This window comes from Acyrthosiphon pisum, chromosome A2 (assembly GCF_005508785.2).
Source record: "Acyrthosiphon pisum isolate AL4f chromosome A2, pea_aphid_22Mar2018_4r6ur, whole genome shotgun sequence".
Lineage (NCBI taxonomy): Eukaryota > Metazoa > Arthropoda > Insecta > Hemiptera > Aphididae > Acyrthosiphon > Acyrthosiphon pisum.
The window spans coordinates 38,953,595-38,977,398 of NC_042495.1; the positions used below are offsets into that span (position 1 = coordinate 38,953,595).

Here is a 23,804-nt window from a genome sequence, read left to right on the forward strand (position 1 = left end):
AATTCAATTAAAAAAAAAAAATTAGCATTTAATTCTTAATTTTTAAGACATTTTGCATTTAACAGTATGGAAAAAACTGGCTTCATAGGACAAGAAAGCGCGCTTTGGTGACTATAGAACTGTGGTAATATTTTCAATCAAGAGTGTATACGTATAGGGGTCCAGAGTGACGACACCTTATCAATACACCTTTGATACCACGGTAACTATAACATTATAGAATTTATAACATTATATATAACTATACATTAGAAGTGATATTGATAATAAATTCGTCTCGGTTGACCGCCATTTACTGTCCAATTTGTTTACTATCTTTAAATGTATAAGCTGACCCACTAGGCTGTGCTAGTTTAACGAGAAAACGGTAAAACTCCACGAGCCATTCTATATATAGTATTTATACTGTATTTTATATTATAAACCTTATAATATTATATACATCTTATAAGTTATAATAATATCTTTAGATCTTACAGAATATATAGGTATAGTATTATATTATCATATAACAGCGTTTATAGATAGCAATTATCAACAACAGTACCAAAAACTTTGAACTACTTACCTAAACTATTGTGTGTAGGTACCTAATTGAAAAATTGTTGTCCTACCTAGGTATTAGCCAACGAATAAATGTTTTTTAGTGCAATCGACCAGGCCCGTTTCGATATCGTTGCAGAGTGAGCACCAATATAACAGTGTACGCCGTCTGTGATAACTAACCCCCGACACCCAACATCGTTAAGTACGTAAAATGTACACGTCAAATTATCATCCGTCCGGTCGGCGTCACATTATACGGAATAAAGCGAGTGTGCGTCGACCGAAATGTAATAAAAATACGTTATAGTAATATAAGGTTAATATTATGATGGAGGGTAGGTACCTACCAAAGTTGGAAAATACATTTGCGTGATTAAACCGAATTTTCGCGAAACTTTGCTGTACCGTTAAAAACTTGAAAATGAAAATAAAAAAAAACCCCGACCTTATATTATTATATTGTCACCGTGCTAATTGCGTTTTTTTTATATTTTCTATCGCCGATGAAGTACCTACCTACACCGTGTGTTGTATGCGGTAAGAAACACGCGATTTTATATCACACGGTTTTCTTGAAAAATGTTTTAGAACTCTGCACGATTCGTTCGATGATTTTATAAACTATTATACCTACGCACAGCACTCTACACACTCTGCATAACAGCGACAAACAAACAATATAACAACGACAAAACATCTAGGCACGTAAATGAATTACAGTTTTTTGTTTGTTCGTTTCGGAGCATTGCGTGCTTGCAGGGTTTTACGGGAACATTTTCAAACTAACGAAGTATGTTTATTTAATGCAATAAAAATTATAATATCGTATAATATATTTGATAAATATAAACACAAAAAAAACCTCTCGCTTTTTATTTTTGTGTAGCTTATAATTTGTGTACCATAAACGGCCAAAGTTCTTGTGTTTTCAGTACTTTGAAATTACTAAACCTATTTATTTTTTCATCAACGTAAAAAAAATAATACGGTTAAAAAAAACAGTTTTTGTTCAAAGCATAAGAAGAATAATATTGTCGTATTTTTAAATTAACATCATTATCCACGTGAAATTGTTATTCAATTGTTATAACTTTTGAAAAAGTGAACAAAATATTCGCCGGACATTTTATATTTCAAAATCTTATAACTACTAAGGGAAACGCTGTATTCGAAAAACGATTGCCTAGATTTATGCACAAAAAAATAAACTCAATTTACTAAGTATGTACTTATTTAGTTTTTAAAAATTTAAATGATGAGCTGATATTTATACGCAATGATACGTTAATGGTATATAAATTATAATGATATTGTAAACCAGACTCGATAATAAGTATACTACCTAAAAGAATGCATGTATTTTACGTATTATATACAGACGGTTTAAACGTCTAACGGGGCCTGTTTATTATACCTGTTATAATTTATGGACGTTATCGGTAACGACGTCCTTACGCATCGACCAAAAACGCGAAGTAAAATATCATCAAACCGGCCGATACGCGTTTGTTGAGTGTTTTGATTGTGTTTCAGTTTTCGGCTGAGTTTCAAGAGGAAAGAAAGGGGTGGCGGTTCCGGAGGTAGTGTTTACGGTTGTCGAGAACACCGGGACAGCATATCGGCAGTTCCCGCACGGTTCATCCAAGCAACCAGCGTACGCAGAGAGACACTCAATCCAAAATGGGGTGAAAATTTCATGTTGTAAGTATCGCATGAGCTCTATGCATAATATACATATATATTTTTATCTTGGATATCGGTGATTTCTACGGTAAATTTGTTGTTTTCTTTTTTAGTGACATCGATGACGTGACCAGTGACATCTTACACTTGGACATATGGTAAGATAAACGATGATATTTATTGTTAAATCAATAATTACAATACATGCACAATTATTTTCAGTAGATTTTTGTATAATAATTGTGTTTTTAACATACAAATCTATTATACTATCATCATAATATTGTACAATATTTTGTAATACATATTATTAAAACGTTAAGAATGATCAAACATCCGAACGCGTAATATATTTTTTTTATCGATGTGTGGTGTGCAGGGACCACGACGACGAGTCTTCAGTGTTGGACGCTGTCAGCAAATTAAACGAAGTCAGGGGCGTCAAGGGCCTGGGGAGATTTTTCAAGCAGATCGCTCAGAGCGCTAGATCCGGTAGCCAGGACGATTTCTTGGGATGCATAAATATACCAATTCAAGTAACGTTTATATAAAATATATATTCAGGCTCAAGGCCACGAGTCGCGTCGTCGTACGTACATATAGCTATAATCGGATATTGTTATCGACGTAACAGGACGTGCCTTCCACGGGTCTAGACAAGTGGTATCAACTAGAAGCCCGGTCGCAGCGGTCCAACATCCAAGGTAATATACGGCTGAAGCTGTGGTTGTCCACTCGAGAGGATCACGGTCAAGCAAATACGCAAAATCATTTCGACAACTGGACCGACGTGCGTCGTAACGAAAGACTGTTGACCATATTCGCCGATTACGAGATGTCACTGACAAAATCAGTGAGTATAATTTAATGCTATAGAAATTCGTTTATTTTAGCACTCTGGTTTTTTCAACCGAATTTTCAGTACTAATGTTATAAAAATAATAACAATAATAATAATAATTATCATTATTATTATTACAGAGCCTGTGGAACGGTGAACTCTGTCACGAGGCGACGAGCATACTTCATCAGCACGCCGTGCAGAGCGGAGTCTCCGAACTTCAATTGGCCGTCATAAGGTGGTTGGCCTTCAGCCACATACCGTCTATAGACCCACAGTTTCTCTTGAAACAGTTGTCTCAATTAGAAGCCGCTTGGGGAGAACAGACGTTAACCGTCGAAGAGGTCAGTGGTTGGCGGCAAGCTTTCGTGTAAACACATCCGCACAAAAACGTTACCTACAAACGATACATATATTTTTGTTAATTTACGTAACCACGTAACATCCGATAAAAATTTAAATTATTATTTTTAATTGGCCAAAAAACCTTTATGTAACATTATCACAATACCTACATAGCTACGTCTAATATAATTTGTAAATTTTTTATCTAATTTAAATTAACGATCCTCTCAATTTAAAACTGATAACTCGATAGAATTGTACGATAGTGACATATATTTACAAAAGCTTTAAGATTTTTCTTTTTTTTTTTAGTTATACGAAATTTATGTCAACAAAGTATTTTTTTCCAGGAGGACTGGCTGGCCGACTCTTTCAACGTTTTCTTAGACTATTCCATGCAACTGATCCGGAAATACCGCAAACTCTTTCCACCATACCATCACGTATCGATGAACCGCCTGGAGTACATTCTCAGGTAAACAACTAATGAGGAAGTTATATGATTTTTTCAATAAACATTGATTATTCTGGTTTGGGTACCTATGTCATAATTTTGAACATAATTTTCACATATAACAATAACTGACGTGAAATTCTGGTGGTATTTTATATTACAGATGTTTGAGCCGACTGTCTTTGTCAAAAGCATACGGTAAATGTTGTCCCTTCAACAAGGATATCCGCGGGGAAATTGGAAACGCGCTTAGACTTGGTACGAACGAGTGGTACGAAGAAAATAGAAAATTCATGGCCTCCGGACAGCATGATCCGGAAACCCGACTCAAAGGATTCGTAAGATTAGTCACTTCCGTGTTGATTGATCTACAAAAAGGCGTGGAACACTATAACGTTCTATTTGAAAAGTAACTTGATCTTTCGTTACTATTGTTGTAGTTGCAGTCTGAAAACGATTTTGATTCGATAACAATTACTTTATGCTTTCAGTATAAATGGTGTGTTTTACTACGCGGCGATTTACAAACAACACGAAAAATTAGTAAGTACTTACAGATGGTATACGTTATTATTGAAGTTCTAATAATTCTTAATAGGCCGATCGATAATTCAGTTAGCAGTAACGAATGATATTGTGTTTTCTCAGTTGACAAAGGGATTTTCAAATCATTTGGACATAATCATAGAGGTACAAAGTATAACACGACCCCGTAAATGAATATTAGTGCCCTCGCAGTAGTATTCTCAGTGCTACAATTCCATTGCCAATAAAATGATATTAATATGTGTTTTGCTATTAGGGGTGAAGAATATTTTTTATATGTTTGTTAGAAGTGTTTTGACGCTTTTTCCGATAATATAATATGAACATGTTGTGCCACTCGATATAATAATTATTATAGAGAGAGTTTTTTTTTGAAAAATTGTTCATAGATTTTAGTTTTGAAAATACATTATGATGCGTATAGATGTTTGTGGATTTATATTTATGTATAGAGTGATATTTAGTTGAGAATGTTATACAATTTTTTCATACTTAATTTGTTTCATTATTTTTTTTTCTTCTTCTAATTATACGATTCTATGATTTCAGTTGTCCAACGATCTGAGCCAAGAAATAGCTCCCATTTGCAAAAAAGTAAAAGGAGCCGATTTCGGTATGGACACCCCGCTGTCTCCGACAAACTCCGAAACCGGGGAATCACTGTTTGAACTGTATCTAGCCGTTCAAGAGTTTATCAGGTTTGTTTCGGGACACGAAATTAAAAGTTTTTTCTTTTATTTATTTCGCTTTTAGTAATAAACTATGACAGCTCAACGATTAAAAATTAAATGTTAAAAACCAATATCGTTATCAGGTATCGCGAGCATCTCAATGCGTCCGATTACCAAGGCCTGTCAACACAATGCTATTACCACTGGTTTGAACCAGCTTTGGAAAAATGGCTGGACCTGGCCAAATTGAAAATCGTGCAACGTGCGAAAAAAGCACTAGAGTTAAGTACGATCTGTCAAGGCGAAATGATCGTAAAACACTCGACGTCCAGTAATGACGTGGTTACAGCGCTGTGTCATGTGAGTAAAATAGATCAAAATTATACAACAATGTCCCCCTCGAGGCATTATGTGAGGTGGACATTTTTACAATTTTATTTATCTCGTATCGTGTTTACGCAGATGAAGGAGTTCTGGAAACACCTCGCCTGGCCAGACCTGATCCAGTCGTACAATTTCGTACTGAAATTACTAGACGTAATGTTTTTTACTCTTTTAACTATAATATTATAACACACACGAAACGTTAAATTCAAAATTAGAAGAATAAAAATAATATATATTTCGTTTTGCAGGCCATGTGCGAAGCGGTTCTGTTTTACGCCCAATTGGTCCACCAAAGGCTAAAAGATTCTGGCTTCTACGATGACGTTTCGGCGTTCAAAACGTCTGACGAAGTACGTAAATCATATATCCAACGCATATGAGCATTATATTATATATAACCAAAGTATTAACTGTTTTAAAAAGTTAATGTTAAGTTACTTATAACAAAATCAAATTTCCGTGATATTCAGGTAGGTGCTGTATATGATCTGCATTTCATCTGAACTGAACTAACCTTATGAGTTAATAATAGTTTTATAATTTTTTTCCATAATATATGACTCCCGTAGGCTTAAAAAATATTTTTCTATGTAAAACTAAAAAACAAATATATCAAATATTATACATTTGATAAAAATTAAAGTAACTTTTATAAACTTTAAACACGACTCACATTTTTTTTTCTATGTCGATTTAATGAGTAGAAAAATTGAGTTAACTTGATCAGCCTTGAAAAATATGATGTTCATCCAACTTGATAATATGTTTGTCAGTAATATTATTATTCCCGTTGCGTTTCATATACGTTTGCACGCAGGTGTGCGCCGCTCTAAACGATCTGGAATACGTTTGGCGGACTGTCGCATCGATGCCGGACGACCTACACTTGGAAACCGTCGTGTCCGCGGTCGAGGCCACTGGCGAGGCCACTGCGGATCAGTGTCGGGCAGATGTCACCTCACTACTCGATCCAGTGTTCAACCAGTACGGCACGTACTCTATGCTGATCGTCGGCCGGATCGCTGTTAGGGTAAGTGTCTAAATATAATTTAGAACGAACTAATACAAATCGTCGCTGACTGTTTGACGGAAATCTTAATTCAGAATTTAATTCTGCACGTCAAAATATATTTTTATTAATTAAAAAAGAGATCCAATGTGAAACATGTCTGAAAGTTTAAACATGGAAGCACACGACTTAAAGTCAAGGAAAACAGCTGAAAAGAAAAGTTAATACAATTTGTGAACAAAATAAATGAAACAATTGAATGACTGTAAAATTTCAACTTTTTAGTTCGTAAAAATTATATGCGTAAATGTATACTACATACATTTTGTTTAAGTATAATTTATTTTAATTAACTTAGACTTTTTTCATATTTGGTTAGACTATTATTATACGAATATTTTATTATTTATAGTATCAATCTACAAATCTAAATGTAGTACCTATCAATCAATACGTATGAAGCTAACTGCTTAATTTGTGTATAGGTTAACTAGCGATGTAGACGTATCAACCCTATATAGGTATTCTAGACACTCCTCAGTCTGATTAAAATAAGAAGCATACTATTATTCGGTTGAACACACAATGATTTTTCAACTATACCTATTTATTTTATTTTTATTTATTTAAATTTAAATCTATGAGATTACTGGGCCTCGCTGAGACATACTCGTGTGGAGGCCCAGGGTTATCTACTATACATTATATATTTATATAAAAATTATAATTAATAGATATTTACAATATTTGTGTTTGAAATCAATATCCTAATTGTATACAATAAAGCTAAAAACAAAAACAGATAAAATATGTTATAGGTAGATTTGTACAAAATAAAATAGTTTTATGACAATAATAATATTAATAATATAAAAATAGATATGGAAATAATAGGTAACAATAAGAATCTGAAAAAAAATATGTGTGTGAACAGAGTAGTATATTTTTAATCAAATTTAGTGATGTCACATTCATACATTAACCAGTGTGTGATATGTTCCTTAAATAATGGCAATGGCCTGTTTGCTAAATAAGTTAGCATTGAATTGAAAAACTAAATCCCTATGAAATCAAAAACCTTCCGACAGCCGGTTTTTTTTGGCCAAAATTGAAACCTATAGTTGAATAAGTTAATTTTAATATGGTTGTATTATTAAAATCAAAGTTCAACGGAACCAATTCGTATGTATATTGTATACCCATAGTCTACCCGGAAACAAATTCGGTAGTTTGGAATTACTTTGGTAATTGGAAACCAACCCTTATTAGCTTCCGTCGTATTATATAAGCCCCCCGCCTCACACAGGGCGTTCGAAAAGATCGGAAACAGATATCCGTTCTAGTCACGAATATTAATAAAACATTTCCGATCTTCTCGTGTGTTGCACAACCGAATTAATACTCACTACTTGTCACGCCCGACAGATGCAAGCGCCCCTGAAGAAGTGTATTTTCCACCTGGCGTGGTCGCCAGACACACTGCCGACAACCGACGCCATCGTCCCGCTGCAGGAGTACCTGGACAGCCATCTGATCTCGCTCAACACAAACCTCATACCGAAAAACTTCCACAAGGTGTTGAACGGTGTGTGGGAAGTGACCGTCTACGAGCTGGGCCACCAGATGGACGGTGGCAGTGGCGACACGAAGATGTCCGGTTTCTACGAACGGCTGTACGAGGCCCTGGAACTGCTAGTGGAGTTCTTTCACGCCGAGGGAAACGGGCTTCCGCCGGAAATTTTGACCGGAAGTAAGTGTTGACCGCGGTCACAGAAAATAATTTTAAAATAAATTCCCCGTCTAAGATATGCCTTATTATAAGAGGTGCCTTATTAACAATCATATATCTGTAAATAAGATTACTTTGTGATATCTTATTACATATTACAGAATCACATATTATAGGTTTTATCAAGTGTATTATCACGTCAGAGGTGAGTCGTTACAAGATTTACTGATCGACGACCACAACCAGCGCGATACTACATGATCATAATTTTATTACGATATTTTGTTTTTTATTACAGCAATAATGGCTTTTAATATTTCAATAATGTAATTTTATTTTAAATATCATCAGTATGTTATTGTTTATTTTTATACGTTTAAAATATACCAATAATTGACTTAATAGACAGTATAAATACCAATATTTTACTAAAAAAATGTAAAATGTAAAAGTGATAATAAAGTAAATAGTATATTGTGTGGCAAGGGCGGGAAGTGAGCTATGTCAGTCACGAGCGACGTTTCGCCAAAGACTGAAATAGCCTTCCCGCACGAGCTACCCACAATATTTTTTGTCACGCTTCTGCGTTTATCGATCACGTCATAACGGCAAAGGTAATGCAGGCTGGGATCTATGCAACAACCAGACTATTCTACGAAAACAATATTTCATGAAAGAAACGATTTGGTTTTATTTATTTTAAGCGTCATGCATGAGGGTTATAATGTGAATATAAGATGTAACCAAAAGTTTATGTTTCATAAGGACCGTGGTATAGATTTTAGTGCCTGGTTGTGCAGAGGATGCGCGTAATATGTGGGCTCAGTACTTTTGGGGATTTCCATTTTACCACCCGGCATTACAAGGATTCCCACTTTACCGCCCACTGGACGAAAAACGTTCGCTTTCCAACGCTTAAACCGTCATCGAAAACTTAACATTCGGCGCAGGCGTGACAAAAAATATAATAATAGACGAGGACAGGTACAACAAAGATGTTCTGACTGCAAAATGTTGTCATTATTAATAATTATCATATAAGTGAGTAATTTTAAGCGCACTAATTGTTTTCGACAGGCGTTTACAGGGCCGTGAAGCAGAGACTAAAACTGCACAAAACCGACACTGACACGTTGATCGAACTGTACTACGAAGATCGGTTGATGGAACAGCAGAGGGTGAAGGAAGCAAACTACGGTGTGCTGTCAGTGCGAGCGTACTACCATCACGATTCTCTGTGCGTAGAGGTGCTGAAAGCCCGTGACGTCATACCATTAGACCCGAACGGTAATCGTCGTTGTAACCAATTCACGTTCAGGGAAATTTTCTTAGCATGATACTAAAACTAGTCTCTAATTTATGCATACCTAGCTCTGAAACTTTTCACATTTATTAAAATTTTGATCTTTTTTTAACCTGTTGAAAATCTAAGTGCTTGAAATTTAAACACCGTATTTTCAAACATGTAGATTTTGGTGGCATTTTAAAAGTGCCTCGTTGCACAAACTTTAAAAAATCAATTTTCCTACGATTCGTTGCTAACGATTTATTTTCTAAATCAAAATTCTTGTAGGTTTAAACTATGTTTCCTTTTGACGTAAAATATGGTCGCTAAGAACCGGGGTAGTCTAACGTATAAGACTTTTATTTCAGAAAACATTTATGTTTTTGATAAGATTTATTTTACATAATAAAAATAATACATACAACACAACATTTTTGGAAAAAATAATATTTTTTCCTATTTATTAACGTTATAATTTTTTTAAAGTTTTTTACTCTTTTTAACAACAACATATGTTTTTTCATTTCAAATTCCTATTTAGAATATCATTAGATTATTTCAATCTAAGGAGATCAAACTTTAGATAAGTGGCTTATAAGTTATTACTTATTAGTAATTAAAGTTTCGATGAACGGAGGAGTGGATCGATATTGTGCGCCTACATCTGCACCACTCCAATCAGCTCATCAAGACTTTAAATACTTACAACTCATATAGCTACTCATTCATAATTAAAATTTTTTATGCATCGAAGTACTCTAAAAATATTCTGTTTTTAAATAAAGAATTAAAAATAAATGTTTCCATGAAAGATTAATTTAAAAAACAAAAAAAAATTAAAAGTTATTACGATGGAGATTTAAACTTTTTGAAAAATGTTGTTATTTAACGACTTAAAATTATGTAATAATAATTTTTCAAAAAATGTTAATAGCTTATTTGAAATAACGATTGTCTTATGTTAAATTGATCATCCGCTATGGATAATTTTGAAATTCCTGAAATCAGAATGAAAACAAATGCTCAATTTATATTTAAACTCGAAAATTTGACGAGCCTACATAAAGGTCGGCGCTATTTTGTGTAACGGTTCAGACGTACATTTCATATGGAACTAATCCCCCCCCCCTTATCAATGTGTTGGCTACAGGTTTCAGCGACCCATTCGTCATCGTCGAGTTGCTACCCAAGTCCATGTTCCCGTACAGCGCGGAACAATATACCGACGTGAAGAAGAAAACGTTGAATCCACTGTTTGACGAGTGCTTCGAATTGTGAGTGCCCCACTCGGCAACGGTACCTTATAATATAGACTATGGGGGACTGGACAAGTATCATGGACCCGTAAACGAGACCAACAATTTGACGAGTGGATATAATTTTCAATACTTAATGAATAATTTATTGGTTTTTTTTTTTTAATTGAAATAACTTCTCTTTCGAGATCTATGTTAAATATTATTACAGTATTCACTCACGATCTTCATAAATTGTAAGACCCATCATTTAAATTTCTGAAAGACGTCTTGTTTCTCTCTAATCGAAAATTCAATTAGTGTTCCAGTACCCGCGGTCTTGATACTAAAATAATATTATATCGTCAAACACGACCTATTAATGACGATGGTGGTTTTTGCGATATTTCAGCGCCGTATCTATGGACCAATGTCGTCACGAGTCTGCCATGATCCTGTTCACCGTCATGGATCACGACGTGATAACATCCAACGATTTTGCCGGAGAATCGTTTCTGTCGCTCAACTCCATACCAGGCGTTCTTTCACCACTGCCGCACGACATCAACGCCATCGACAGAGTCGACCTAATACTCATGCACCAACAGAACAAAGGTAAAAAAAACAAAGAGAAAAAACTGCAAAAAGATAGATGGGACTCGCGGACGTGTTACCGTTAAAAAAGGGAGACGCAGATCTCAAAATCAGGACAATCCCCTAAGTTTATCACCCTATGATGATGACTGGAGATGACTCGCGATTCTGAGATGCTAGTAATCTACGCAGTTTAGTGCTCGAATTGGGGGGCGAATAACTAAACTCATGTCGACCTTTCGAGTGCAGATTCTGTTCACTCCTGTGGTACGAATTCACATCGGTCATATTACGTCTGTACTCTACGGTCCACAATTCCGTGAAATGTTCAGACCCAACGAATTTTACACCGTCGATTACTTTTTATCCAACTGTTTCTGTTCAAGCCTTAGAAAAAAAACGTAAAGCTGAAATTATTAATTCCCATTGAGTGCCCATCATAGAGTAATATTTTTTTTTAATTTTAAACGAAATTACATACTACACTGCTTTGTTCAGTGGTTCGTTTTCAGTGTCAGCCATACAGTTTAATATAATAATTCTTTTAGATCTTGAACACCGTAATGTTTATAATATTATAATATATTAATTTATGTAATATAAAAACGATGATAAAAACTGAAATTTAATATTTAGTTTTAAATAAAAAACATATTATATTTTATGAACAAAAAACAAAATATGTGTTCTGTGATAAAAAAATATTGGAAATTGCCCGTAACATTATAACGCTCAAGATGCATAATGTTTAATACGGTAATTGTCGTCATATTTATAAATTATTAATTAAGTATACAGAATGATACACCAAGCACACTCATCCCCCTTTAAAACTTGACTTTTTTAATAACTGCATTATCAAAGAAAACGAGGATGGCTATGCCTGGTGAATCACTCTGTCCCGGTGTCCTATTCCTAAGGATCGTTTTAAATTTATCATTCTACGCCTGCAAAGACTAAACAATACGACACTATTACATTTATATAATATTTGATAATGCTGCCTATCATTATGAAATTGTCTGATCGACTGTTACTCGTTGTGTGTTTCCCGCCGTGTATAGGTCATCCGATACTTCACACCTTGGACGCCAGGCACGAAGATAAGGTTGCCCAAGACTTTGTGAAAAAGCAGAGGGTCCGCACTACCAACTCATGAGGCCCACAGTGTCTTACCGTGACAGCTCTTACAGGGTGTTGCGTCTCGGGCCTCGGAGAATCGCCCGAATCTTGATCGCCAACTTCAACATCGACGCGTGCCACGTCTTCTGTTGCGCCGTGGTCGAAGTCCAACGAAAACATAACACTATTTTTTAAATATTATAAAACAATATACATATATATATATATATATATTATAATTACGACTAGTAAATCACGAACGTGACGATAAAGAAAAAGATTTTACAAATTTAACAAAAAAAAAAAAAAAATAAGCAAACAATTTCACGAATTTAATATATATTTCGTTCACTAACCTCGTCATAAAAAAAATATATAATACTATTGTACATTACGATTTTATTGTTGTATAAAACTACGTGACAATATTATTATTATTATTATTATATGTTTACACATGGATTTCGACGTTGATCGCGAAGCCGCTGCTTGCAGCCATTGCTCCTCGAATATTTTTTAATATTATTGCCTACTAAACTATAATAATATGTGTTATCATTGTAACATACACTCGCAGTTCTGAACCTCCAAAATTCAGGAATTTCGATAACTTTTGAGAAAAACAATTTGTTACAGTAATTATTGCCTATTCAAATAGAGTTAACGGAGCTGCGATGGTTTTATATATTACTATACGTTACGCGTATAATATTCTTACAATAATTATACCTATTTATTATATTCAAACGTTAAACTCGATCCGAATAATTTAAATGTATAATATAAATAAATAATAACAATATTATCATATTTTAGTTGACACATGTAACTTTTCAACTAGGACTAAAAGACAATCTATATTGGTTTTTGATCGTGCCGAGATCACGATGATTAAAATACCATTATAATATTATTATTACATACTTATACAGTAGGTCTACTATCTCTCGCCTATACTTGCAAAAATAGTAATGTTCAATTTGTTTTCTCTCATTATATTATTATTATTATTATTATTATTATATTAAAATCCATAATACGCGTATATTTTGATTTCTATAATAATATAACATTATTGATATATTTAATAATAATAATAATATTATCATTATAATTATAACTGTAATAATATATTATGCAAAAAATACAATACTACTGTAAGTTGTATTTTGGTAATTATAAAACATGCTGTAAATGTTTGCCGACCTAAAATGTATGACGACCAATTTTATTATTATGACTATGCAGCTATATTATTATAAAAATATTATGTTATATTATATTATATTATATTATATTATATTATATTATATTATTATACATGATACGATTATAGCATCATAATTTAACTACCATAAAATACTGTCCCGTACATTCTAATTATTATATTTTATTAATATCAATACATTAATTCCATGTTAAACTCTTTTCGAAAATTCTACAAAATCAGGTAAAACAATATTAGGTTTTGCGTGAAATTTGTACATTGATTTTTTAACACACACCTAATATTAATATATGTTTATATAATATGATTTAACAATAAATTACGATATTAGATCTATACGATTTTATATTTTATTAGTTCTGATGCAAGCCATTATTCAACTATACTTTCTATCTCGGCGAGAAAGTATTAATTATCTCAAATGCTTACTTCAAACCCATCCTGATAAGGTTTAGTTTTTAAAAATATGTTTTGGATGAATTTTTAAATTTCTTAAAAAGGGTTTTTGAAAACTTTTCGTACATCTTATTGTAATAGGTATTTAAACACCCAGGCAGACCAACGTAATATTTTCTGCAAAAATTCATTTAGAATATAATATTATTAAATTATAATATGAATCCGTCGTGTTAATGTATACAGAGTGCAACAGAAAAACCTGACAAAATATATAACTAACTACGTAATACACATATTTTATTTTAATAATCGATATTTGTAATTTTTGTTTTTGTGTTTGCCATTACATATTAATTATTATTTGCATATCTTGACAGTTTTTCCTGTTGGCACAATTCGAGACTCGACGTCTCAAATAATAATACAAATTATTATTTATCCGGGACACCGTTTCGGCGATCCGTTCGTGTATACCGGTATTACACTTTTACAGACGAAAGGGCGCTATAAAAATAACGCCCACGTGACTGTTTTATGATGTGGCTCTTATTATGACGTTTATATTATTGTACACGGTGAACATAAATGGCGGTGTAGGGTCCGGAATACCGTAGTCGGACGAAATTAACTGACAACGAATCGACCGTGAAAGAAACAAAGACAAAAAGTAATGCCTGAAAATGTCCGTATATCGTTGACGCGTGTGTGGGTGCAAGTACAGACCGCGTAAGTATGGAGTAAGTACATAACAATAATATTTTATCAAAATATATCATTTTATATTTTCGAATGATACAAATTGTTCAAAAAACATGGAAAATCAAAACTAAACATATTAATTTATTCTAATAGTAATATTGTAAATAATACACATGTATACATAAATAATGTTTTAAATATATGCTATATAATACTAGGTACCTATATATTATATTAAATTATAATAATAATGATAATATTATCATCTTAATATAAAAAATAATGCTCATGAAATTGCCTACAAGGCTTATAATACAATATTAATTTATATCGCTCGTCCGAAAATAATAATATTTAAAAAAAATACAGATGTTTAAAATGAACACGTATCAATAATACAATTACATTTACTAGTCTATATAAGATGAATTAATTATAGTTAAGATCTACTTACGTGTAATAATAATAGTAGAGGAGCGGTGACATGAATACTATATAATATTATACGTCGTCATCAGACAACACAATAATTGTTATGATAATGACAATTGTTTTTTATTTATTTATAATATCGAGCTTTATTGACCAAGACCAAATGCTTTTCTGAACAGCGGCCTTAATAACATCTCTGTACCATATAATATAATTTATATAGTATTTAATATAATATTAAAATCTAATAATATTATATCATACTGTGCCAAAATGCACGCAATAGTATCATTTAAATCACGATTCAATTCAACTCGTCGTGGTTATTTTTACACAGTTCGGAACGTATTACGATTTATTCCATATAATATTATGTGTGGACGGACGGTGATTGGCGATACGTCAAACGAGGGTAAGAGTATTCAACGAACGGTTGACCCATCGCCAAGGTGTTGGGTAAGAGTAAAAAAATCATTGTCAATCCTATATAAGATCCGACATAATAATATAGATTATTTAGCTGTATCTGCGATCGGTACGACTTCAGTACGATGGTTGAACTTTGATGGAAAGATGGTGACGAGCTAACGGTGTATTTATAATATAGACAAGTCAAAAAATCTTCGGCAGGGCCGATCGTAACGTTTTCGTGTCTCTCGACCGATGATTTTCTGTAGCATCGAATAGTGGTTTATGCATACGTGAATAATTAAACGTAACAGAAAAACAGTGTGATTTTCAACAGCAAACACTTATTATCTCAATCAACTTTCGTTTAAGCCTTAAGGACAAAAACGAAATTCGCAATGCATTAGTCATCTCACCTCTAAACGCTTGTTATTAAAATATTATAATGTTTCAATATTTTCATATAAAATTTAAAATATAGATTTTTAATAAAAAAAAATATTGACAATATCGTACATCGTAAAAACTATTTGATTAGCTTTTTAAAGAAATACAAAACTATGCACCTACCGAGATAATGTACGAGTGTTTGCTGTTAAAATCGTCCTGTAGCCATATCCGTGCCACTTAAGCAGTTGGATACCAGTACAACAAGTGTTTCGTATAGGTAAGTTTTAAAAAAAAAAACAGAATAATTTAAAAATGAAAAACTATCGTGTACGAATTGAATCGTGAATCAAGCGTCTATAACATGTGTAAGAGATTCCGTCATAATGGAGAGGAAAAACAACTATTTACAAAGATTTAAAAAAATAATCGAATCTGATCGGACGATGGACGTCAGTGCAGCCGTCCCGAGTACGCCGACGAACCGGATGAAAACGACACGGGGAACTTTGACGGTTGACCGGTGCCGGTATGGAGCCTACCGCTACCGAACGCGTCCTGTTGCGCCGTCCTGTACTTGGACCCGATGGCCGCCTGCAGACGGGACGTCAGGTAACACAGGATCATAGCAGCGACGAACAGGAGACAGCCCAGGACCCCGGACAGGGCCAGGAACGTCCCGCAGTTGTTCTCGGACGCGGTCGCGGCACCATGGTAGATGTCCTCGGGCATGATGACTGTGTACTCAATGTTCTCTTTGAACTTGGCGAAGTTAGTCGCGTTCCGGTCGTCGGCAGCTGACGTCTGCTGCTGCTGCAGTGCGGTCCCGTTCCCGATGCCGGGCACGTGCCTCCTACGCCTGCGTCCGTGTCCAGAAGGCTCGAACAAGTCCAAACAGTATTCCTGAAAATCACGACCGTGGTTAATTGGTGTTTATATTAATATAGCGTATATTATTTTCATGACCAGGGTCCCGGAAACTCAAAATATGTTGAACCCTGCTGGACCGGCTAAATATCTTAGCTCCGGCGTTCCCCATACTTTTTTACACAAAAAACAATGAACTCCCAAAACGCCGTCCCAAAACCCGATCTTATTATAGTTTCAACGAAAATTCTATACAAAAAACATTAAAACTGAACAATATTAAAAATATTTGATCTGAAATAACTGTTGTTATGTCTAATCACAATAGTTTATAAGCTGCAGGCTTAGATCAAGTGAGCCCTCTTGTTTTTATAAATTTTCTGTGTTAGTACTATATAATTATTTAGTTAGAAGACGATAACGAATCGAATAAAAATATAGAACATGGAAAATACACATAAGAATAATAAATAAACACTGGAATAAAATCCATAAAAAATATATGCCAACAAGAAATAATATAATAAACTATAGCAGATAATATCCGACAGCATAATCATAAAAAAACCTACAAGGTACGTAATATTATTATTGAGATGGATTCCTCATTCTAATTTATGATTTTTATCTATGTAATAAAATTGTTATTCTACAATTAATTTAAAATTAAAAAAGCAAAATATCAACAAAAAATGTCAGTGAAGAAACCACTATGATCAACACAAATACAATCGACTACGACGGTATATTGTATTATATAATGTTATATAATAATAATATTATATTATTGTTAAAATGTGGTCATTTTCGAACGAACATTATATCCCCAGCGAATGAGTAGACTTCACTAAAGTCGTGGTCATCGTCCACTCTTACCCTAGATTCCACCACAGTGCGAAATCGTGTCGGTCGTTCATTTTTAACGGTTTTTCAATATTATATTATTATTATGTCCGAACGCCAAACACAGAAGCGAACCAGCCGCCCAGCGTGTGGCCACTCGACGAACGTTATTGACACGAGACGACGCGAGTCGTGCCGCAAACCGAGTGGCAACTGTGTAATTTAAGACGATCACGTTGTACATATACACGCATTACAATATTAATAATATTGTGAACGTATATTACAGCCGGACAGACGTCACGGTCTGTGTGAAAAGTTGACTACGGCGACGTCTTGAAGAAATTGTAAAAAACCACAGACTGCACACACACACATGCACATCAGACGGATTGGAATCCGAAGAAGAAAATTAGTTACACGAGCAGATCTAGGAAGGCAGCAGCTGTGTACCTAACTCATCCGTCCACTTCACGCACCATAATAATTATAACGTAGCACGAGGAGGAGGTACCACTAGGAAATACCAAGCTGGCAAGCTCCCCTGTCGCCACGCGTGGACTACGGTATAATGACAATAATAATACACTACACACCATAATATTATAATGCAATTTGCATGTAGCTTCAGCCGCTTCACTGAGACGTATAAATATATATAAATACAATATAAATTATATACTATATATATGTACGTATAAGTTTATGATATGACATTAAGTCCCATGTTTGATCGTTAAGCTTAACATTATAATACGATAACATAGTATTACTAGTGGACCTAACGCGTATTAATTATTATTATTTGTATTTTTCATGTATAGAAAAAAAATTTTTTAATTATATATGTAAAATACAACCATTACCTATTAACTTGATAGACATTTAAAACGAATAGGTTTTTTTTTATAAAATCCAAACTTTGTGGTTTTTACTCTAAATTTATAAGTTTGATTTTTTTTAAGTATTAAGCCTTTATATTCTAAGTCATTTTTTGCATGTAAACTTTATGGTATAGAAGGGGTGGGGCAAATTTGGATCCGGCTATTGAAACGCTATAGAGTCAATCGGGGTGAGTTTGGCTCTGATACCAATCGGATCGAGTTGGGTAGTGTCTCACCGGCTGACAGTCGTTGGCATCCATGCATGCTTTGATCTGCGAGTGAATCCACAACGTCGATCGCTCTTTCATGGTGCTCAACAGGAACGCCTCAAAGTCCAAAAACACTTCGTTGTGCCTTTCCCGGTACTTGGCCGGCTGGTGCGGGATAATTGTCGCGAAATCCCGATTCCGGCATCTGCAGGTGTATGAAACATAACAAAATAAAAACATGAACATTATTCACGATTATAATGAAAAAATAATGCCATCACACTATCGTACAGGTACCATACTATTATATTCGCCATCTGTCGTATAGGTAGGTTTATAGGTTCCGCGCTGGTGAGCCTATCACTGGGTCACGGGCAATTTTATGTTGTTTACGCGAGTCTAATAATAATATGTCTCAATAGTATTATAATATTTCGTCCCGAATCCCCGTGTGTGGTTTAACTACGTAATTTTGTAAACGTCGTTTAAAAACCAATAGTTGCAATAAGTTGCATACAATGAAAGTTCCATATTACGAAGACTCGTGGCTCCAACAAAAAATAATTAATCTAAATTAAAAGTTCTATTTCGTAAATTTAAAATTGTGCAAAAATTGTGGTTCTCAAAAATATTCCAATAGATGGAAATTTCAACGTGTTATGCTCATCGCCGTTGTACGTAGATAGATATAATTATATTATGATATCAATAGTTCTAGGTAATAATAATACGTATATGTGACCTACCTAACGAAGTATGCAACTTAATGTCGACAGGAGATCGAAGAATAATACACGATATTATATTCGAAAATAAGAAACACATCATAATAATTATAGTAAAATATGGTTTTCAAATAAGGTAAGTAATAATTTTCTAAAATATTATATAAATTTTTCTTTTAAGTTCATTTTATAAATGTTACCGAAGATCAACATATTTGCCAAGCACAATCACCCCTATTTTTTCATATAATAATGCATGTTTTTAAATTCTTAGAATTTATCATCAGTCATATTATACACATTTTTATTCTAAATGAGAATTCAACTTTTTACTGAAAAATCAATAATGTTTAAGAGATTTTTTTTTTAGTACCCGAAGTTAAATAACTCAAAACTATTCATTCAAATTTTGATTAAAATATATATAATATCATCTAGTCATCAACAAACTATAAAAATAGGTGGTCTTATTTGAAAAAAATAAGCTTACATCGCTATGCAGGACAATTATTTAATGGTATAGAAAATACTCTGTATATTTTAGTGTATAATATATAAATGTAAATATATGTTTGTGTGTGGTAATTTGTCTCTCTATTCGTTTATCTCGCTTTCTATCCACTCTCCACCCCTAATAATAATGGCAACTCTGTTATTGTATATTCATTTTATAACGGCGAGCCTTAACCCTGATGGAAAATTGGCGCCATCGGTCTAGAATCGTAGGCCGTAATTTATAAAACTTCTCTCGAAAGTTATTTCTATTTAGTGTTGGCGTAACTATTTCGGCTTAAATACAATTTTTTTTTTGTTGTTAATATTAAAAACTGACGCCAACAACGATGGTCCACCGCACCGAATTAATAATTTCCGTTTGAAAAACACTGTAGCCCATAGAATATACACCCATTATTAATATTATTATAATACGTCGCGTGTTCTAGTTATTAAAATATTAGTAAAAACGTCGTAAATTACCGTCATTATTATTTCACGAGAATAAAATGTGTACCACTTCTGGTATGCGTGCAACACTTTATATGACGTCATTGTGAATTAAAATAAAATACATAATATACTTCCAATGGAGTTTGTAATCAGTGGTGGCGAAGGAGCCTAAGGTCGCGTTAATAATATGGTGGTGGAGAGGAAGGTAAAGACTAAAGGTGTATCAAAATATTCAAAATATGAAGTGCCTTCCGCTCAAAGAAACGTTTATCGATAGGTAATACAACAATATAGGGCAGAGTCGATAAAATATTCATTAAAAAACAAAATATAATGTCCATTCGACTTTTTGTAATATATGTAAAATCCATAAGTACTCACCTAAATAAACAATCGTTTTTAAATTAATTTAATGTAAAAAGCGTAGTAGAACAATTCAAAGGGAACCAAATACTTCACGTATTCTCTGGCTTCACGTATTGTACACAGTATAATAATAAATATAATATGTGCATATCGTCTTATGAAAATATGTACATGCGTTTGTTTACCAAAGTCGCAATAAATTGTTTCATGTTATTGTTTTATACAACATAAATGATAAATTTAAAGATTCAAAAAATATTTTTGTTAACATTCCCAAATTATTGTTATCGAATTGACGTGAAAATGTAATTTTCTTTAGGTATTTATATAAATTTAATTCTTGATATAAGGTATATCTGTCTATTATAAATTAAAATAAACCAAAAAAAATATTGGAATATTATACTTTAGTGAATTTAGTTAAAATGGCAAAATAAAATAATACAAAAAACAATTTAACTTAAAAATTATATAAATTACAGTTATGAGTCATAAAGATACTATAGAAGATTTTGCCAATAAGCAATCTAGAAGAAAATTATTGTAATAATATATTTATAAATAATCATTGTACCTGTTGTATTCATTTTTTTGCTGTGTATAATAATATAATATGTGTTGTTAGGTATACCTTATACCTACATTTTAATAATAGTATTTAACATATGACAAATTTACAAATTATTAACTAAAAATGTATTAAGAAAAATCAAAAAAGTGGATCTAATTTTTGGTGGGGAGGGGGGGGCGTAAAAATATTTTTACCCAGGGCGCACAAATTGTAAATACGGCCCTGGTTATGACTGTTATGAGTTTGAAGTTGGGGTTGGCAAGCTTAGTGAGCAAGGGACTAAGCCCCCCAGTATAATATTATAATAATATTTATATTATACATTTAGTTTATTATTAATTGTTACTTTTTTTTATTCATAAAAATACAATCGATTTTTATAATTAATATCAATATGTTTCAGCAAACGGATTAATAATTAGTATTTACATATTTTTGTGAAATTATTACAATAAATACATCAAAATAAGCCAACAATTTTATTATTGGTTTTGCGTAGGTGTACATACAGTGAAGTTTAAATACTTTTATACATTTTGCCGACTTTTTAAGGTTTTCTAGCATAATATTATTTAGAATTGTTTTTATGAATATTGAACATTGGTCAAGTTTCATAAATTTACGGTTATTTTTGATTTTTTTATGAGTAAAAAAAATTATGATATTTATTATAATTCTTCGAGTATTTCACGTTATTTGTTTTTTTTCTTTTTTATCAATCGTTTATTCTAAAATATCATGTTTTTCAACTATTCAATCGTTTATCTATTTTTATTTTAGTTTTTATTTTTCGTCAGTTCACTATTCCATAGGTACTCACTTTAACTTTAATAAACACTAGTCGGTCGGTCTGTTTTTTGTGAACCCTTGAAATTTGTTAATTTATAATAATATATTCGTTTATTTCATACACATTTAATTAAGTGCTATAAAATCGTATCCTTGACACTTACCCGTCTTTTACCAGAGCGACACTACCAGATACGTGTGCGTTGTCAGGATCTGGAGACACGGACACTTCCATCAACTTGACAAACTTCCAAGCTAAACGGAAAACAAAGGTTAGTCGATCAATTATTGTTACAGTTACACGAGATATAATCGAATTGCAGTGCAATAATAATAGCAGGTTCTACTCGTACGGGTAAATGGTAAATATATTGCTCACACAGAGTGAATTTGATTAATGTTTAAACTATAAAAAACTGTTATTGTTTCGAAAAGCATTAACTATTATTATGAATTTGTTTTTATTGTACAATTTTTGTTAATTAAATGCAACTTTAAAATATTTATACCGCCCTTGTTTTCTCAAAGACGCTGCAGCAAGATTTTGAAATTCAAAAGATGAGTTGCCATTTAAAAATAAAGTCAACACTGCAGCTTATAACAAACATATTATTATGAGTGAACAAATCATGTACCTACACTTATGAATAATAAAATAAGAATTAAAAAAAAAAATAAATCTTTTAGAAATAAAACGTTTTACCTACCTACTAAAATAATCATTCTGATTAGTATGTATAATAATATGTGACATGCGTATACTATTATGTTATAATATATAAAATTGCGTACCTACAAGAACGCGAGCGATTTTCTTCTCGAATCGTGTACGTGCTATTTATTCCGATAAGTTGTCCGGAGACCAATAATTAAAGTGATTTTACTATTATTATTATAAATATTATTATTGTTATTACACTCGTCAGAGGTGGTTTTTAACTGAATTAGGTACACGATGCGTTTACTTTCTATACAATAGCATAATTAATAATTTGACCGGTAAAAGTAACTCTCGATCGGCGCTGGTGGCCGCCGTATCATCCGATTAATAATATTAATATGCTAATTTGACGGATTATCGTGAAGCGTTTTCTTTTCTTTGTTTTTTTTTTTTTGTGTGTAATTTCCTGTAACGTTCACGGACGCGGCGGTGACATATTAATTTCAATTTTTGGGCTAGCTGTAGGTCATCATTTGGTACAATTTCGTCGTCCGAAACGTTGTACAAAAAAATATAAAAATCAAAATATTGTTTAATGATAGATAAAATGGATAACCACTGTCGTTTTGCAGATTGATGCGCAAAATTATGGCTCGCTTGGTAGCTGGTAAGTTTTTTCTATACCCATCACCCTGATTGTTATTGTAACGATTTTCCGACATGACGAATAGCTGTATTAATGTGCGACGAGGGCATAATAGGCAGAAGTAGCGTGGTTAACATAAGGTTTTAAAATGGGACATAGCCCGGAGCGGCCGGAACTTTGTAAAAAAAAAAAACAATTTGAGAGGTGGGTTATGGTCAATAAAGTACCTAAGTATAATATTGTATGTCTATAATATAGTTTGAAATGATAAAATAGTATTATACTATTATAAGAA

At 32.9% G+C, this 23,804-nt stretch overlaps 2 protein-coding genes across 2 annotated transcripts in view; one reads left to right on the forward strand and one right to left on the reverse strand.

The window, feature by feature from the left end:
- LOC100163315 (protein unc-13 homolog D) overlaps positions 1-12,758 on the forward strand; it is a 189,794-nt gene extending 177,036 nt beyond the window's left edge. The window contains exons 8-26 of the mRNA XM_029489751.1: positions 2,080-2,247; positions 2,343-2,387; positions 2,609-2,765; positions 2,864-3,082; positions 3,211-3,414; positions 3,766-3,890; positions 4,033-4,278; positions 4,361-4,412; positions 4,518-4,559; positions 4,965-5,113; positions 5,230-5,446; positions 5,549-5,623; positions 5,722-5,823; positions 6,291-6,503; positions 7,908-8,232; positions 9,289-9,498; positions 10,647-10,770; positions 11,144-11,346; positions 12,390-12,758. Coding sequence (XP_029345611.1) covers positions 2,080-2,247; positions 2,343-2,387; positions 2,609-2,765; positions 2,864-3,082; positions 3,211-3,414; positions 3,766-3,890; positions 4,033-4,278; positions 4,361-4,412; positions 4,518-4,559; positions 4,965-5,113; positions 5,230-5,446; positions 5,549-5,623; positions 5,722-5,823; positions 6,291-6,503; positions 7,908-8,232; positions 9,289-9,498; positions 10,647-10,770; positions 11,144-11,346; positions 12,390-12,484 — 2,971 coding nt within the window. The 3' untranslated portion in view covers positions 12,485-12,758. The remainder of the gene's footprint in view (positions 1-2,079; positions 2,248-2,342; positions 2,388-2,608; positions 2,766-2,863; positions 3,083-3,210; positions 3,415-3,765; positions 3,891-4,032; positions 4,279-4,360; positions 4,413-4,517; positions 4,560-4,964; positions 5,114-5,229; positions 5,447-5,548; positions 5,624-5,721; positions 5,824-6,290; positions 6,504-7,907; positions 8,233-9,288; positions 9,499-10,646; positions 10,771-11,143; positions 11,347-12,389) is intronic.
- A 2,487-nt stretch (positions 12,759-15,245) lies between these two features.
- LOC100161274 overlaps positions 15,246-23,804 on the reverse strand; it is a 32,745-nt gene continuing 24,186 nt past the window's right edge. Inside the window, exons 6-8 of the mRNA XM_001946686.5 lie at positions 22,367-22,457; positions 18,831-19,008; positions 15,246-16,903 (exon numbers count right to left, since the gene is read on the reverse strand). Coding sequence (XP_001946721.2) covers positions 16,454-16,903; positions 18,831-19,008; positions 22,367-22,457 — 719 coding nt within the window. The 3' untranslated portion in view covers positions 15,246-16,453. The remainder of the gene's footprint in view (positions 16,904-18,830; positions 19,009-22,366; positions 22,458-23,804) is intronic.